General features: G+C 39.1%; 1 protein-coding gene across 2 annotated transcripts in view; it reads left to right on the plus strand.

Annotated features, from left to right (window-relative positions):
* LOC149454224 (integrator complex subunit 14-like) overlaps positions 1–18,591 on the plus strand; it is a 74,350-nt gene that overhangs the window by 30,479 nt on the left and 25,280 nt on the right. For both annotated transcript variants that reach the window (XM_089687627.1, XM_089687628.1), the window contains exons 3-4: positions 12,130–12,248; positions 12,449–12,591. In XM_089687627.1, the coding sequence (XP_089543753.1) occupies positions 12,241–12,248; positions 12,449–12,591 (151 nt within the window). In that variant the 5' untranslated portion in view covers positions 12,130–12,240. The remainder of the gene's footprint in view (positions 1–12,129; positions 12,249–12,448; positions 12,592–18,591) is intronic.

Here is an 18,591-nt window from a genome sequence, read left to right on the forward strand (position 1 = left end):
GGTAATGCGTGGAAATGTTACAAGCCGACTGTTGGCTCTCGGATGCAAGTGATCAGGTGGCTATTCAGCTGCTATCTTGCTTCCTTGGATTCCCAGAATGTGCACCACCCCCAATGTCTCCTGTCTCACCTGTCCTACGATCCCGCGGTGTCCTCCCCACAGCCCGTTTCACCAGCCGTCTGGCACCAGTATCTCCAGTGTGGGCACCCGGCTGTGACAAAGTTTTTTTTTTTTTTTTTTCAAACCTGAAAATTTGAACATTTCAAACAACCTGCCCAGTGGATCCAGCGATGTCCTGCAGAATCCTCTCAGAATTCTTCCCTTTCTCGGTCCCGTGCTACCATCTTCTTATGTGACGTCATTAGGTTCCGCTGCCGAGCCTCACAATGTGCCGCTAGGTCCGCCCCTTCCTCTATCGATGAAAGTGTGTGCCTCCTATGATGTTTGACTGTGTGATGTGCATATCCCCAAGAGCCACAGCAGGCTTAATGCACGTCATTCGCCTAGGAGAGTGAAGTGCAATGGGGGGAGGGGAAAGGGGGTGGGAACGGGTTAGAACTTTAAAAATAAAACAAAGTACATAAGCCTGGCAGTACTAGGGTCCTGGGTTTGAATCCCAACCACAGCACCACCTGCCTGGAGTTTTCATGTTCTCCCTGTGCCTGCGTGGGTTTCCTCTGGGTACTCCGGTTTCCTCCCACACTCCAAAGACATGCTGGTAGGTTAATTGGCTCCGGTCTAAATTGTCCCTAGTATGTGTATGTATGAATGCGAGTTAGGGACCTTAGATTGTACGCCCCTTGAGGGTTAGGGACCTTAGATTGTACGCCCCTTGAGGGTTAGGGACTGATGTGAATGTACAATATATATGTAAAGTGCTGCGTAAATTGACGGCACTTTATAAGTACCTGAAATAAATAAGCAAAAAAAAAAATTTGCTCTTCATGTAGAGGAGGGGAGGAGGAGTGGAGAGGAAGGAACTATACTCCGAGGGTGAAGATCCGCTTTACACATACACATAAATGCGAATGCAAGCAAACGTCCACGTGAGAGCAGTAATTCATTCACAATTATCTCTGAATCAACAACCTGTGAAGGCTTTTAATTGCATGCCGCCCAGGCACTGTACATATACGGCGGCAGGGCGGCACTCACAGGCAAAACCACGTTTTTGTAAACAAATAGGGGGCGCGCGCGAGGCGCGCCTCCGCCCTATTTGTCCTGTGGATCACCGCCGCAGATGTCAGTCGCCGGGTCACAGCCACTCCTTAGCGGCTATGTCCCGGCGATCGGCGGCAAACAGTAACAGAGAGCACAGCTGCAGTAGCTGTCTGTCACTTCCCTGACAGCTCGAGGATGAGCTGATCGAGAAAGAACAGTTTCTGTCTCCCGATCAGCCTTGTCCCGCCCAGTACACAGCCCCGCCCCCTAGTAAAACACTCCCCTCACTCCTATAACCCTTCCCTGCAAAATAAAGTTAACCCCTTCCTCCCCAGTGCCATTAGTACAGTGTCAGTGTTTTTTTTTTGCACTGATCACTGTATTAGTGTTTTTGGGGATATCAGTGACCCCAAGTCAGTAGTCCCCAATGTCAAAATGTCCACCGCAGTCCCGCCATAAGTCGCTGGTCGCTGCCATAAGTCCCTGATCGCCGCCATAATTCGCTGATCGCCGCCATTATTAGTATAAAAAAAACCCTAAAAATCCCAGTATCTTTCCCGCCATTTGTAAACGCTATAACTTTCACGTAAACCAATTAATTTACACGTATTGGGTTTTTTTTAGCAAAGACATGTCGCAGAATGCATTTTGGCAGAAATTTATGACTAAATTTGATTTTTGCATTTTTTTTTTACTGGACATGTTTTATAGCAAAAAGTCCAAAATATATTTTTTTTTTCCTCAAAATTGTCAGCCTTTTTTTTTATAGCGCAAAAAATAAAAACCGCACAGGCGATCAAATACCACCAAAAGAAAGTTAAATTTGTGGGGAAAAAAAGGATGTAAATTTCAATTATGTACCATATTTCATGACCGCGCAATTGTCCTTTAAACTAACGCAGCGCTGTATAGCAGAAAAATGGCGTAAATTGCAGTATCTATCCCATAGTTTGTAGACGCTATAACTTCACACAAAGCAATCAATATACACTTATTGGGATTTTTTTTACCAAAAACATGGAGCAGAATACATTTTGGCCTAAATTTATAACCAACTTTGAGTTTACTATATATTTTTATAGCTGAAATTAAAAAATATTGTTTTTCTTCAAAATGTTTGGCCTTTTTATGTTTATAGCGTGAAAAATAAAAAGCGCACAGGTGATCAAATACCACCGAAAGAAAGCTCTATTTGTGTGAAAAAAAGGACGTAAATTTCGTTTGGGTGCAGCATTGCATGACCGCGCAATTATCAGTTGAATTAGTGCAGCGCCGAGTAGCAAAAAGAGGCGTGGTCATTAAGGGGGGTAAATCCTCAGGAGCTCAAGTGGTTAACATACTGTCACCCTAGCAGTACAGGGTTACCATGGTGACACTGTACTACTTGTGGAGGGTGATGAGGATTTTTTTTATTTTTTTTTACACTAATTGCTATTACACCCATAAAGGCTGTAAAAGCAATCATTTCTCCTTCTCTCTGGCTGCATTCTTGCAGCAATTGAGAAATACTGTGTGAGCTGTGATTGGTCACAGCTTGTCACATGGTACAAGGCTGTTGTGAATAGCCCTGTACCATGTGATCTCTGTGATCATTCACAGATTTCACACGTAGTAAGCAATGATGTCAGAAGTGACATCTTGCTTACTACTCTTCATGTGATCACTGATTGGCACCTCACACAGAGGTCCCGTACAGCGATCGGTGTTCGGAGGACACAGCGGGCAACAAATCGCGGTGCCGCACGCTCCCAGGGAGTGCGCACAGGCCAAAATAGTGGGCGCCGTTTATGAACGACAACCCGCCCCTGCCCTGCCACTGTCCGGCCGTTTATATACAGCAGCCGGACGGGAAGTGGTTAAAGCCTAACTCCACGTGTCTCTTTTTAAATATTTCTTTTGCGCCAAGATGGTCTAAAATACAAATATAAAAAAATATTAAAAAAATTAAAAAATACAGCGCCCCAAGCAAGAAAACCTGTCAGTGCAGTAGCTGTATTACCTGTATCCCATTCCATCCCATTCCCAAAACAACGTAGCCTCTGGCTGAGAGCTGCTAAGCCATTCATGGGAAGAATTGTAGTCCATGAATGAATACAAAGCTTCCTCTGATTGTGAGGTCAATTGCCTCAGCCAATCAAAGGAAGCTTTGTATTCATTCATGGAATACAAAGCTTCCCATGAATGGCTGGGAGTGGAAAGCTAAAAAAGCTCACCCAGCAAGCGCCCCTGTTAGTGCAGTAAATAGTTTGTTTGGGCCAGCTTGGCCGAGGCAAACTATTTAAAGGGACCTTAAGCATGGAGTTAGGCTTTAAATGAAGGCATGTGAGATAATAAAACCGAATCATTACCACTTGTATGTACATATACTGCGGCGGGGTGACCACTAAAGGCACTGTGACGTTACTGGTACATCGCTGCCCGTTTCTGGGAGTTGGGCACATGCCCCCCGTCTACTCCGCTGTGATTTGACGTAGCAGGAGTTCGTCAACAGATCCCGACCAATAATTCATGTCTGGGACCTGCTGATCGGCTGTGTCCAATCACCAGGAAAAGAAACAAATCAATATTTATTGAAAAGCAGCACAGTTCACACATTAACACTTGTTAGGCACAAAATTAACCCCTTGATTGACCTTAGATGTTAGATCCTTCCTAGCCAGTGTCAATACAGTGTCAGTGTATATTATTAGCACTGATCACTGTATTAGCGTCACTGGTGATGTCAGTGGCAATTAGTTAGTTCCCACAAAGTGCCAGTGTCAGATTGCCCGCTGCACTATCACTGTTCCACTGATTGCCGCCATTACTAGTAGAAAAAAAAAAAAATTCCAGTGTATAAATACGATAGTTTGTAGACACTATAACTTGCATGCAAACCAATTGTAAAATATCGTATTGACTCGATATTTTATTAACTTGTATTGATGAGAAATGTTCAGATAGAAAGTCCTTCCACTTCTTGTATAAACTCAAAAAGATGATTTAATAATAACGTTGCATAAAATTAGAAATAAAATATTGGCATACAGAATGTTTAAATAATGTCCAAAAAATATAGTTAAGTTCTTGATAATAAGATTGTATATATGTATATGTGTGTGTAGTGTGTGTGTGTCTCTCAAGGCTTCTAGCAATGTGACTAAAAAGTCTTTGTTTCTACTCTTAAAAGAGCAATCCAGCCCCCACCAACCTAAAAGTGGGTTGGTATTCTCTTGTAGTCCCACTAAGATAATTGACACCAACAGATGTGTATATATATAACAAACCCTCCAGTCTACTTCTCTCAAAGTCTGAGTGTAACTTTATCTCTTACATAGATGGGGGAGGATGGGGGAAGGTATAGCTAATTGCTCTCATATGTGGCTTGGGTAGGAAAAACCCAAGAAATATGTTCATATGTATATTCACAGACTATGAAGTCTAATTCCTTACTTTTCCCAATCTAGAACAAATATAAATATAATAACTCAATTATTCTATTAAGATCCAACTCATTCATACTTATGTTAGTACTGTTAATAAGAAGATATTAGATATTGGGTTAAGGAAAGCTTCTAACATTTCCCTCTCAAAATGATCGATTTTATCGAATCTTAATCATTTTCCTTATCTTAATCCATTTATACACATTCTCGTCACTTTCGTATCCATTCATGCGTTTTTGGATCTTAAGATAATTGATCTGAACTTATCTTCAATTTGATTCTATAATGGGAAAACAAATTCTTTGATAAACCTTTTGTTATGTATCACATAAAAATATTTTTACCCTTATTATTTTCCTTTTACCAAATAATTCATCTCCTTAATAAATGTATAACTGTAACATTATAGTACAATACTTTAAAATATGTCACTTAAAAAATAGATGTTTCATATTTTCCCTCCAAAATGTGTGTAGCACATAGTTCTATAATCCATACATTTTTTCAAAATACCTTATTAACATTTAAACATAACATATGTTCTCTAACTTCAATCCATACATGTATATCAAATGATTTTTTTTTAAAACATACATATAACAATGTAAAGTTTGCCTAAGTTTTTCTATATGTACCTTAGAAAAACGTATCTTTAGCTTAATTAACAACAGATGTTCTAACTAAGTAGAGTGACTCTGTTGTAACAAAAGTTTAACCCTTTCACTTCTGAAAATACATAGTGTGTGATTGCAAATGTTCATGTGAAAACTGACCTCATCTTGATATGGTAAACATATCATGTCAAAATAAAATGTACACACAAAAAAAAACAATATATCTGATGAATGAATTATTTCATCAGTAGTCAAAAAGTCAATTGTTTTATACGTTCTTCCTCTATGAGATGCCTTGAGATGTCTTGTCTTCTTTTAGCGCTCTGTAAAGTTAAAATAACTTTATTGAACATAAAAAGAACAACAAAAACAATGATGAATGAAATTCTTGTTGCAAAGCTTCTTCCAGAATAAATTTCCTTCTTGGAAAATGTATTATCATCTGAAAGGTTTAGAAATATTTGAGTTTTCTTCCTTTAACAGTTACTCTTAGGTCATTTCCTGTAACAGAAATGCAGTATCATTATTTTGGCATTGATAATTTTACATGGATTAATCCTCTTACATTTATCTGTTAATATTACATATCATAATCACAAACATTTCTAGTCATGACATGGAAGACATATTTTGATTATAATACTTCTTATTGACTTGTAGTGTTCTATTTTAGAATGCAGGCACTTCCGTCTAACAGTACTAGGGTCGCTGATTCAAATCCCAACCATGGCATCACCTGCCTGGAGTTTGCATGTTCTCCCTGTGCTTGCGTGGGTTTCCTCCGGGTACTCCGGTTTCCTCCCACACTCCAAAATGTTGGTAGGAGAATTGGCTCCTATCTAAATTGGCCCTAGTATGTGTATGTATGACTGTGAGTTAGGGACCTCAGATTATACACCTCTTGAGGGTTAGGGACTTATGTGAATGTACTATATATATGTAAAAAGCACTACATAAACTGACGACGCTATATAAGTACCTGAAATAAACAAAAACAAATATAACAGGACGCTACATCTCCATTATTGGTCATGATTCAAAACCTTGGTTTCAAAACCAAAGAAAGGTTTTGTATCAACCCAGAGATGACAAAGGATCATGCCTTTGATCTTATCTCTATAAAATTGGAAAAATGCGTAACTGTTTTCTGTGTTGGCTCACTTCTTGTAGTGTAAGACTGATCTGCAGTAATACATACTGGTATCAAACTTTTCTCAGTTCCTATGTTGAAAACATGAGGTACAAACTTCTCATCTACAGCTGTACAAACATGTGTTGATATGTTTTCCTGAAAATGTCTTCCTGTTACATCTATCTGAATGTGTTTGGAAGACAGTGTTTTGTACCATATAGGATACTTTTCACAATAATTTTCTGTTGAACCATCTTCCTTTAGGAGTTTCAGTGATGAATCAGGTGTCTGTAATATGATCTGATTTGATTTCACAATGTGTTCAGTTATTTTGACTGCAAAGAAAACACTTAACAATTTTTTCATATGTGCATCAAAGTTTTTCTCCATATTTGTCAAAGTTCTTGAGAAGAAACCTATTATTTTCTGATTACCTTCTTTTAATTGTGACAAAATTGCTGAGATTGCATTATTGGAAACATTGGTTTCTAAAACAAAAGGAATTTTACTACAAAACTCAACAGTATTTAATGTAGTAGCATTCTGCAAATCCCATTTCAATAGTTCAAAAGCTTATTTCTCAGTTTGATCCCATTGATCAAATACTCCATCTTTTTGTCTCAAACGATCAAATAATGATCTAGACTTTTCTGCAAAATTGGGTATAAAATCTTTACAATGATTTACTTCACTCAAAAACTGACGCAAAGCCTTGCGATTTGTTGGAATTGGATAAGCAGAAATAGTTCTAACTTTTTCTTGCAACAACTGTCTCTGTCCATGACTAATTTGCATATGAAGGAATTCCACCTGTCTTTTCATCAACTGAACTTTCTCTGTATTCAATTTCAATCCTGCTGTTTGTAACAACGTAAATATTTCAGACAAAAGAGTGATATGTTCAGTTATATTTTGTGTAGACAAGAGAAGCTTGTCTACATGCTGGACAATACATTCTGGCCTAGAGAATTTAGATAATATTTTTCCCAAATACTCATGAACAATGCCATCACTTATATCCATGCCTGGGGCTAATCTTGTGAATGTATATGTTTCTTTGTTGAAGCTAAAAGCAAGCTTATATTGACAACTCTTAGCTAATGGTACTGACAAATGGCTATTGGCAATTTCAAGTAGTGAGAATATTTTGGCCTTGGCATCCAGATGTGACATTATGTTACAATCAGGAACAATAGATCTGTTATTTGTGATGCATTTGTTCAATGTCCTGAAGTCAACTGATAAAGAATATGAATTATCAGCTTTGATAGGCCAAATACAATTATTCACCACTGATTGTACTTTCTTTAAAATTCCTTGCTGTAAAAACTCATCTATAATGGAAGAAATTGGATGAAGTGATTCTAATGGCAATTTGTATTGAGGTTGAGGCTTAGGGTCTCTACCTTCAATGTCAACTTCAAAATTTGTAAACAAACCTACATCATTTTTGCTTTGACTCCAAAGATCCTTATGTGATATAACCAATTGTTCCAATTCAAGATTGGTTCCTGTATGTGGCCATTTATGATCTGAAGACATGTCAGCAGTTGCTGTACAAATACTTCCAACATTACAGTACATGGAAGAATCAATTGATGTTGATTTGGGCCTTCCACTTTCATCCAAGAAATTTGGAGCAACATATTCCAACGGTAAAGAAGAAGAATCTCGATTTGATCCTGATCCTAATTTCGGCAAAGGCAGTAAACCATTCCTATTAATGACAACAGCACTGTTTACCATATTGTTTAAGCTGTTGTTAACTCTCAGTGAACTGATCTTTTTAACTTCTGAGGCATAAGGCAACTCAGACAGACTATTGTTGGAACATGGAGGAGCAGATTGTTCAGAAATTATATTTTGGTCTTCTAATTCCAAAGCTTTTCTTTGTAAATCTAATTTATAATGAATACAATCTCTTTTCAAATGACCAAATCGTTTACAATAGAAACAAATAGTATTTCCTGTCTGCTCTGAGACTCTCGTCCTGCCTGTGACGTGTTCATCATCATAACTGGGTGTGGCTAAGCACATGGTCTCTCTCTGTTCTCCATTTTGAACAATTAAACTTTCCTTCTTCTGATTTTTCATGAACTGATCAAGGATTTTAAGATTACGTTTTGCAGCTTTATCCCTTAATTTTCTCTTACACATTTCTTCCTGATCTATAGGATCTCCTTCTATAGACTGGATCTCTGGTACAAAAGATTTTTGTTTCTCTGCCTTAGTATTCACACAAATTCTTTTTACATCATTCTGCAGGTCAGATAACTGAATGTCTTTTGTTTGAATTGCGCTTTGCATATCATCTATTTGCTCAGTCAAAATCTGGCAATTAGCACATACACTGTTCTGATCTTGCTTCATTACACAAACAGCAGTCTTAGGAACATCAAAAATCATGGCATTAAAAACATTAACTAACTTCATTACATTTCTAACTTGTTTGCTCAGTTTCTTAAAGGAAAACTTAGATTTTTCTATCTTACTATTAGCCTGTAAGCATTCATTATACATGTACCGCCAAAGTTCATTATCTTTAACAAATGTAGACAGATTCTTGAATTCTAACTTACTCTCTCTAGATAATTCATCAATAAAATCCATTACTTACCGATTAAGAAGGTCTTTCTTTACATAACGCGTCTTTTCTCTCTTGGCGGGACATCACCAAGGAACAGCGTTGCTTGCAATTGCGCAAAATTCTCACCAATTCTGCTTTTAGGTTCTCGATTATGCCGACGATTCATCTGTTGCAGACTTTACTTCTCCTGAAAGCTTGATTTCATATTTTGCTGAGTTTGCAAACCTCGTCCCTCTCATCAAGGTGAAAGAGAAAAAAGTCAAAAATAAGCGATCGGCGGAAACGAATCGAACTGGAGGCTCGCCACTGTAAAATATCGTATTGACTCGATATTTTATTAACTTGTATTGATGAGAAATGTTCAGATAGAAAGTCCTTCCACTTCTTGTATAAACTCAAAAAGATGATTTAATAATAACGTTGCATAAAATTAGAAATAAAATATTGGCATACAGAATGTTTAAATAATGTCCAAAAAATATAGTTAAGTTCTTGATAATAAGATTGTATATGTGTGTGTAGTGTGTGTGTGTCTCTCAAGGCTTCTAGCAATGTGACTAAAAAGTCTTTGTTTCTACTCTTAAAAGAGCAATCCAGCCCCCACCAACCTAAAAGTGGGTTGGTATTCTCTTGTAGTCCCACTAAGATAATTGACACCAACAGATGTGTATATATATAACAAACCCTCCAGTCTACTTCTCTCAAAGTCTGAGTGTAACTTTATCTCTTACATAGATGGGGGAGGATGGGGGAAGGTATAGCTAATTGCTCTCATATGTGGCTTGAATGTAAAGGAAAAACCCAAGAAATATGTTCATATGTATATTCACAGACTATGAAGTCTAATTCCTTACTTTTCCCAATCTAGAACAAATATAAATATAATAACTCAATTATTCTATTAAGATCCAACTCATTCATACTTATGTTAGTACTGTTAATAAGAAGATGTTAGATATTGGGTTAAGGAAAGCTTCTAACACCAATTAATATAAATTATTGGGATTTTTTTTTTTTTTACCAAACATTTGTAGTAGAATACATTTTGGCCTACAATTTATGAAGAAATTTTGATTTTTAAAGTGTGTGTATGTGTATCTATATATATTTATTATTATTTAATTTTGTTTATTATTATTTTTACTATTATTATTATTTTTTTTTTTTTTTAGCCGCTTGCCGCCCTGCCACTGTGTATATACGTGTGCAGGGCGGCAGTGGAGTGCAAAACCACGTTTTAAAACGGGTTCCGCGCTCCCGACACTTTCACTGGCAGAGGGCGCGCGCGCGCTCCCGCCGACCCGCGGGTGACACGATTTGATCCAGGAGGGATCAATCATTAGATTTCAGCCAGTGATTTCTGGCTGAAATCACATGATCGGTCCCTGTCCTATCCTGTCCTGTGTTGATATTTACACAGGGCAGGATATGATGTCATTCTTCTCTGCCTGGACACATTCCGTTCCAGACAGAGAAGAAGACATCCAAAAAGTGAGTACAAAGCACTACACTACAGTTAGAACACTCTAGGACACATTTAACCCCCTGATCGCACTCCCCCCCCCAGTTAACCCTTCACTGCCCAGTGTCACTGATCAGTGAAGCGATTTTTACTGATCAGTGTCGCTGGCGACTTCCGATAGAGTTAGCGCCCCTCCCAGATAGCGCCAGTTTGCCCGCCAGTACACCAGTAATCCCGTTTAACCCCTTGATCGCCCCCCAGTTAACCCCTTCACTGCCCTGTCACCAGTGTCACTGATCAGTGAACCAATTTTTACTGATCACTGTATCAGTGTCGCTGGCGACTTCCGATAGTGTTAGCGCCCCTCCCAGATAGCGCCAGTTTGCCCGGTAGTGCACCAGAAATCCCATTTAACCCCTTGATCGCCCCCCTCCCCCCCCCAGTTAACCCCTTCACTGCCCTGTCACCAGTGTCATTGATTACAGTGAACAGATTTTTACTGATCACTGTATTAGCGTCACTGGTGACTTCCGATAGTGTTAGCACCCCTCCTAGATAGCGCCAGTTTGCCCGCTAATGCACGGGATTTTTTTTACCAAAAACATGTAGCAGAATACATTTTGGCTTAAATTTATGACTAACTTTGAGTTTATGATATATTTTTTATAGCTTAAAGTAGAAAATATTGTTTTTTTTCAAAATTTTCGTATTTTTTTTGATTATAGTGCAAAAAATAAAAAGCGCACAGGTGATCAAATACCACCAAAAGAAAGCTCTATTTGTGTGAAATAAAGGACGTAAATTTCGTTTGGGTGCAGCATTGCATGACCGCGCAATTATCATTTGAATTAGTGCAGCGCTGTATAGCAAAAAAAGGCATAAATTACAGTATCTATCCCATTGTTTGTAGACGCTATAACGTTCACACAAAGCAATCAATATACACTTATTGGGATTTTTTTACCAAAAACATGGAGCAGAATACATTTTGGCCGAAATTTATGACTAACTTTGAGTTTACGTAAATTTCGTTTGGGTACAGCATTGCATGACCGCGCAATTATCATTTGAATTAGTGCAGCGCCAAACAGCAAAAAAAGGCGTGGTCATTAAGGGGGGTAAATCCTCTGAGGCTCAAGTGGTTAATAGCAAAAAGTAAAATATATTGTCTGTCTTCAAAATTTTCAGCCTTTTTTTGTCTATATAACAAATAAAAACCAAATGGTGATAACACAACCAAAAAAATGTGAAATTATATAAATTCCATTTGGGTACAGTGTTGCGTGACAGCGCAATTACCAGTTAAAGTAGCACAGTCCAGAATAGCAAAAAGTGGCCTGGTCATGAAGGGGGTAAAACCCTCTGGAGCTTAAGTGGATAATCTACCGCAATACAAACAGTGGGGTTTTTTTTTTCTGTTTTTGTTTTTTTTTGTTTATTTGTTTTGGGGTTTTTTTTATGTTTTTTTTTTGTTTTAGTAGAATAGGGGAAGGCTGGTCCTCCTGCCATCTTTATATTGCCTTTGTGTCCTTGTTGCAGACTTTCCTTCACTTCCTTATGAGAAAAAAAAAGAGAAACTAGACCTCTGGTTAGCAGTTAACCCCGGCAGGTGGTTGTAATCCCCCCGTTCTCTCCTAATATAAAGAGAGAATGTTTTTGGGTGAATTTACGCTTTTTATGAATATATGACGATGTGTTCATTGCATTTCCTTTTCTTTGTCCTCTTGTCCCCCCCCCCACCCCCTCAGCTGCAGAGCTCCGATTCCTTGGATACTCTGGAAAGACTTATTGACCTCAATAATGGGGAGGGTCAGATCTTTACCATCGATGGGCCCCTGTGCTTAAAGAATGTCCAGTCCATGTTCGGGTAAGTGAGCTCGCCTGCCCTGCATGGAGTCTGTCTCTAGTTAATTTACTGCCGGATATTGCCGGGCTTGTTAGAGATTAGTTGTCGTGTGAGAGGATTATAGTGTATAGCTGGCTCTGAGTTTTTAGCATGACAGATTTCTCTTCCTAACTGACGTTTTTTTAGTTAATTCCACGTAAAACAACATTTTTCTCCTACAGGAAACTTATTGATGTGGCGTACACTCCGTTCCATGCTGTGCTGAAGTGTGGGAACCTGTCCTCTGATGTCCAGGTCTTCCCCAGGCCGGAATCTGTTGTCATAGATGAAGAGACCGATCCAATTCCTAAATCTTTAAGTACAGGTAGAGGCATGTCATATGGTGTTTACTGTCTGTATTAACCCCTTGCCTACCAGGCACTTATACCCCCTTCCTTACCAGGCCAATTTGCAGCTTTCAGCGCTGCCGCACTTTGATTGACAATTGCGCGGTCATGCAACATTGTACCCATATGAAATTTTGATCATTTTTTTCTCACAAATAGAGCTTTCTTTTGGTGGTATTTAATCGCCACTGGGCGCTTTACTTTTTGCGCTATAAATAAAAAAAGTGCAAAAAATTTGAAAAAAAAAAAATTTTCTTTCTTTCTATTATAAAATTTTTCAAACAGGTATTTTTTCTCCTTCACTGATGTGCGTTGATGAGGCAGCACTGATGGGCACTGATAGGAGGCACTGATGGGCACTGATAGGCAGCACTAAAGGGCACTGATAGGCAGTACTAATGAGGTGGCACGGATAGGCAGCACTGATAGACAGCACTAATGAGGTGTCACGGATAGGCGGCACTAATATGCAGCACTGATAGGCGGCACTGATAGGTGACACTGATGATGGGTACTGATAGACGGCACTGACTGGCATCACTGCTGGGCACTGACTGGCGGCACTGACTGGCACAACCCCTGGGCACTGACTGGTGGCACTGACTGGCAGCACTGCTGGGCTGCACTGGTGGGTGGCACTGGTGGGCAGCACTGGTGGGTGGGCACAGGTGGGTGGCACTTCTGGGCACAGGTAGGTGGCACTTCTGGGCACAGGTGTGTGACACTGCAGAGTGGCACAGGTGGGTGCACTGCTGGACACAGGTGGGTGATCTGCTGGGCACAGGTGGGCGGAGCTAGTGGGCGCACTGCTGGGCACAGGTGGGTGGAACTTGCGGGTGGCACTGAACAAATAATATATTGGATGTGTCGCGCTCCTCAAAGTGAATGTTTACTTAGAAATATGTGATATATATAAAATAAATAAATCTAAATAAATATTACATAAATATTAATACATTGTGATATAATATATATTAAAAACTCCCAGTGCTGTAATTAATTGAATTGTGATTAAAAATTTTTTTTTATTGTACATAAAATTAATTTGTATAACATAAAAAATGTGCAAAGAAACCCTCCTTGCACCGTGATGTATATGTGTGCAAAAATAAATATGTGCAAATTTGCAAATGTTGCCCCAAAACACTAATGTAAGATAAATTTATATATAATGGAGTGTAATAATCAAATTGATATATAAAAAATAAATAACAATAAAAATAAACAGTAAATAATGATGGAAAACTGTGCAAACAATACTTCACTTATTGCAACAAAGGATAGTGGTGTCAGCTGTGTATTACTTATCCTTTGGCTTTAAATGACATGTGATAGTCCCAATTAATTTGTGCAAATATATGGAAAGTATATTATTATTGAGGTAGTCTGTGGTTCTACTTTCCTTCCACTAGATGGCCTCCCAATTCCTTCTGGGTTATGAGGGCTGGATGGATGGATATAGATATCTCCCCTCGCGTTGTCCGGGGTCTATTTCCTATTACCTCTTCCTCCCCTGTATTCCTCCGGTTTAGGCCATAGAAGAAAAAGATATCCACATGGTGTTTTATCCTTTATAAATGGGTTTAATGCGTTTCCAGACAAATGCGAACTCACATTCCACAAGATAAATACAGAGCGTTTTTGTATAGATGTGTGCCCTCACACAAAGACAGTACTCGCCGTTCCGCTGCTATTGGCGTCGTGACGTCAGAGCCCCTCCCCTCCCCTACCTTAAGGTTACATCCCCCTGAGGAAGCCACGTGACCCTGTGGCGCAACGCGTAGGGGAGGGGCTCTGACGTCACGACGCCAATAGCAGCGGAACGGCGAGTACTGTCTTTGTGTGAGGGCACACATCTATACAAAAACGCTCTGTATTTATCTTGTGGAATGTGAGTTCGCATTTGTCTGGAAACGCATTAAACCCCTTTATAAAGGATAAAACACCATGTGGATATCTTTTTCTTCTATGGCCTAAACCGGAGGAATACAGGGGAGGAAGAGGTAATAGGAAATAGACCCCGGACAACACGAGGGGAGATATCTATATCCATCCATCCAGCCCTCATAACCCAGAAGGAATTGGGAGGCCATCTAGTGGAAGGAAAGTAGAACCACAGACTACCTCAATAATAATATACTTTCCATATATTTGCACAAATTAATTGGGACTATCACATGTCATTTAAAGCCAAAGGATAAGTAATACACAGCTGACACCACTATCCTTTGTTGCAATAAGTGAAGTATTGTTTGCACAGTTTTCCATCATTATTTACTGTTTATTTTTATTGTTATTTATTTTTTATATATCAATTTGATTATTACACTCCATTATATATAAATTTATCTTACATTAGTGTTTTGGGGCAACATTTGCAAATTTGCACATATTTATTTTTGCACACATATACAGTCAGGTCCATAAAAATTGGGACATGGACACAATTCTAACATTTTTGGCTCTATACACCACCACAATGGATTTGAAATGAAACAAACAAGATGTGCTTTAACTGCAGACTGTCAGCTTTAATTTGAGGGTATTTACATCCAAATCAGGTGAACGGTGTAGGAATTACAACAGTTTGCATATGTGCCTCCCACTTGTTAAGGGACCAAAAGTAATGGGACAATTGGTTTCTCAGCTGTTCCATGGCCAGTTGTGTGTTATTCCCTCATTATCCCAATTACAATGAGCAGATAAAAGGTCCAGAGTTCATTTCAAGTGTGCTATTTGCATTTGGAATCTGTTGCTGTCAACTCTCAAGATGAGATCCAAAGAGCTGTCACTATTAGTGAAGCAAGCCATCATTAGGCTGAAAAAACAAAACAAAGCCATCAGAGAGATAGCAAAAACATTAGGCGTGGCCAAAACAAATGTTTGGAACATTCTTAAAAAGAAGGAATGCACCGAAGAGCTCAGCAACACCAAAAGACCCGGAAGACCACGGAAAACAACTGTGGTGGATGACCAAATAATTCTTTCCCTGGTGAAGAAAACACCCTTCACAACAGTTGGCCAGATCAAGAACACTCTCCAGGAGGTAGGTGTATGTGTGTCAAAGTCAACAATCAAGAGAAGACTTCACCAGAGTGAATACAGAGGGTTCACCACAAGATGTAAACCATTGGTGAGCCTCAAAAACAGGAAGGCCAGATTAGAGTTTGCCATACGACATCTAAAAAAGCCTTCACAGTTCTGGAACAACATCCTATGGGCAGATGAGACCGAGATCAACTTGTACCAGAGTGATGGGAAGAGAAGAGTATGGAGAAGGAAAGGAACTGCTCATGATCCTAAGCAGAGCACCTCATCAGTGAAGCATGGTGGTGGTAGTGTCATGGCGTGGGCATGTATGGCTGCCAATGGAACTGCTTCTCTTGTATTTATTGATGATGTGACTGCTGACAAAAGCAGCAGGATGATTTGTGAAGTGTTTCGGGCAATATTATCTGCTCATATTCAGCCAAATGCTTCACAACTCATTGGACGCCGCTTCACAGTGCAGATGGACAATGACCCAAAGCATACCGCAAAAGCAACCAAAGAGTTTTTGAAGGGAAAGAAGTGGAATGTTATACAATGGCCAAGTCAATCACCTGACCTGAATCCAATTGAGCATGCATTTCACTTGCTGAAGACAAAACTGAAGGGAAAATGCCCCAAGAACAAGCAGGAACTGAAGACAGTTGCAGTAGAGGCCTGGCAGAGCATCACCAGGGATGAAACCCAGCGTGTGGTGATGTCTATGCGTTCCAGACTTCAGGCTGTAATTGACTTCAAAGGATTTGCAACCAAGTATTAAAAAGTGAAAGTTTGATTTATGATTATTATTCTGTCCCATTACTTTTGGTCCCTTAACAAGTGGGAGGCACATATGCAAACTGTTGTCATTCCTACACCGTTCACCTGATTTGGATGTAAATACCCTCAAATTAAAACTGACAGTCTGCAGTTAAAGCACATCTTGTTTGTTTCATTTCAAATCCATTGTGGTGGTGTATAGAGCCAAAAATGTTAGAATTGTGTCCATGTCCCAATATTTATGGACCTGACTGTACATCACGGTGCAAGGAGGGTTTCTTTGCACATTTTTTATGTTATACAAATTAATTTTATGTACAATATAAAAATTTTTTTAATCACAATTCAATTAATTACAGCACTGGGAGTTTTTAATATATATTATATCACAATGTATTAATATTTATGTAATATTTATTTAGATTTATTTATTTTATATATATCACATATTTCTAAGTAAACATTCACTTTGAGGAGAGCGACACATCCAATATATTATTTGTTCATTGTCACACAGTTTTTTGAGTATGTGTTTTATGTGTTGATGCACCATTATATTTGAAGGAGTTAATTAATTTTTTAATATTTTTTATAAGTATCTCTGTGCCACCATAGTAGCTCACAAGTATACACTTATATAAGATTTGCGGGTGGCACTGCTGGGCACCGATCATCAGGGCACTGATCATCAGTGTCCTGATGATCGGTGCCGATCCCCGCTGTGACAACTGCCGGTTCTCGGCAGTACTTTCCTCACGATCTGACAGCGTGAGGAAAGTGCAGCCGAGAACCGGCACTTGCATTTTCCTGTGATCAGCGTGTCATTGGACACCGCTGATCACGTGGTAAAAGGCCGCTGAGATCGCCGGGTGCGCGCCCCCTGGGGCGCGCAGGAGAGCGCGTTCTGGGGGGACGTCATATGACGTCCACCCAGAACTGGCCGGCCGCAGCGAAGCCGTCATTCGGCTATCTGCGGTCGGCAACTAGTTAAAGCAACAGTGTGTACTTTAAGTGGTTCTAAAGCCTCCCTCCCCCCCCCCCCAAAAAAAAAAAAAGTTAGCAGCTACAAATACTGTAATACTGTAAATAATGTCCTTTTATTATAAGGACACTTACCTGTCCAGGGATCCAGCGATATCCTCACCCCGAGACTATTCTTCATTCAGCTTTGGGTCCAGGCACCGGCTTCTTAACCATTTCAATACCGGGCACTTTTCCCCCTTCCTGCCCAGGCCAGTTTTCAGGTTTCAGCGCTCTCACATTTTGAATGACAATTGCGCGGTCATACAACATTGTACCCTAACTAAAATTTTATCATTTTGTTCACACAACTAGAGCTTTCTTTTGGTGGTATTTAATCACCTCTGGGGGTTTTATTTTTTGCTAAATTAACAAAAAGACACGAAAATTTTGAAAAAAAAACACGTTTTTCTTTGTTTCTGTTATAAAAGTTTGCAAATAAATAATTGTTCTTCATAAATTTAGGCCGAGATGTATTCTGCTCCATGTCTTTGGTGAAAATAACCCAAATTAGGATGTATTTTTTAGTTTTTAGGAAAGTTATAGAGTTCACAAACTATGGTATAGATCTGAATTTTGATCAATCCTGAAGTACTGACGGCCAATCTAATTTCTTGAGGTCCAAGAATGTCAGAACAGTACAGATATCCCCCAAATGTCAGAACAGTACAGATATCCCCCCAAATGTCAGAACAGTACAGATATCCCCCAAATGACCCCTTTTTGCAGAGTAGACAGTCCCAACGTATTTCATAAGAGGAATGGTGAGTTTTTTGAAGTTGTATTTTTTTTTGTCATAATTTTTTTCGGAAAATTAAAAAATTAAAAAAAATTTCACTTTTTGTTTTTTACATACTGTCACCAGTGCAGTACAGCGTCATCATATAACTGGCATGGCGGTGATCAGGGACACTGACTGGTGACAGTATGAAAAAAAATATATATTTTTAAAAAAACTTTTTTATTATTATTTTTTTTTTTTTTTAAGATTTTTTTTCAGATTTCACTATGACCAAAGTAGTGCAATGTTACCATAGTAACATTGTACTACTTTGGGAAAGTGATCAGTATTTTTTTTTTTTACACAAAGAGGTTAAAGTGTTACTGAACCCACCACAGTACAATCAGTCTGTATGTGCAGTAAAGCATGC

The sequence above is a fragment of the Staurois parvus genome, unplaced genomic scaffold (assembly GCF_062004578.1).
Source record: "Staurois parvus isolate SC_StPar_1 unplaced genomic scaffold, SC_StPar_1.0 ptg000432l, whole genome shotgun sequence".
Classification (NCBI taxonomy): Eukaryota; Metazoa; Chordata; class Amphibia; order Anura; family Ranidae; genus Staurois; species Staurois parvus.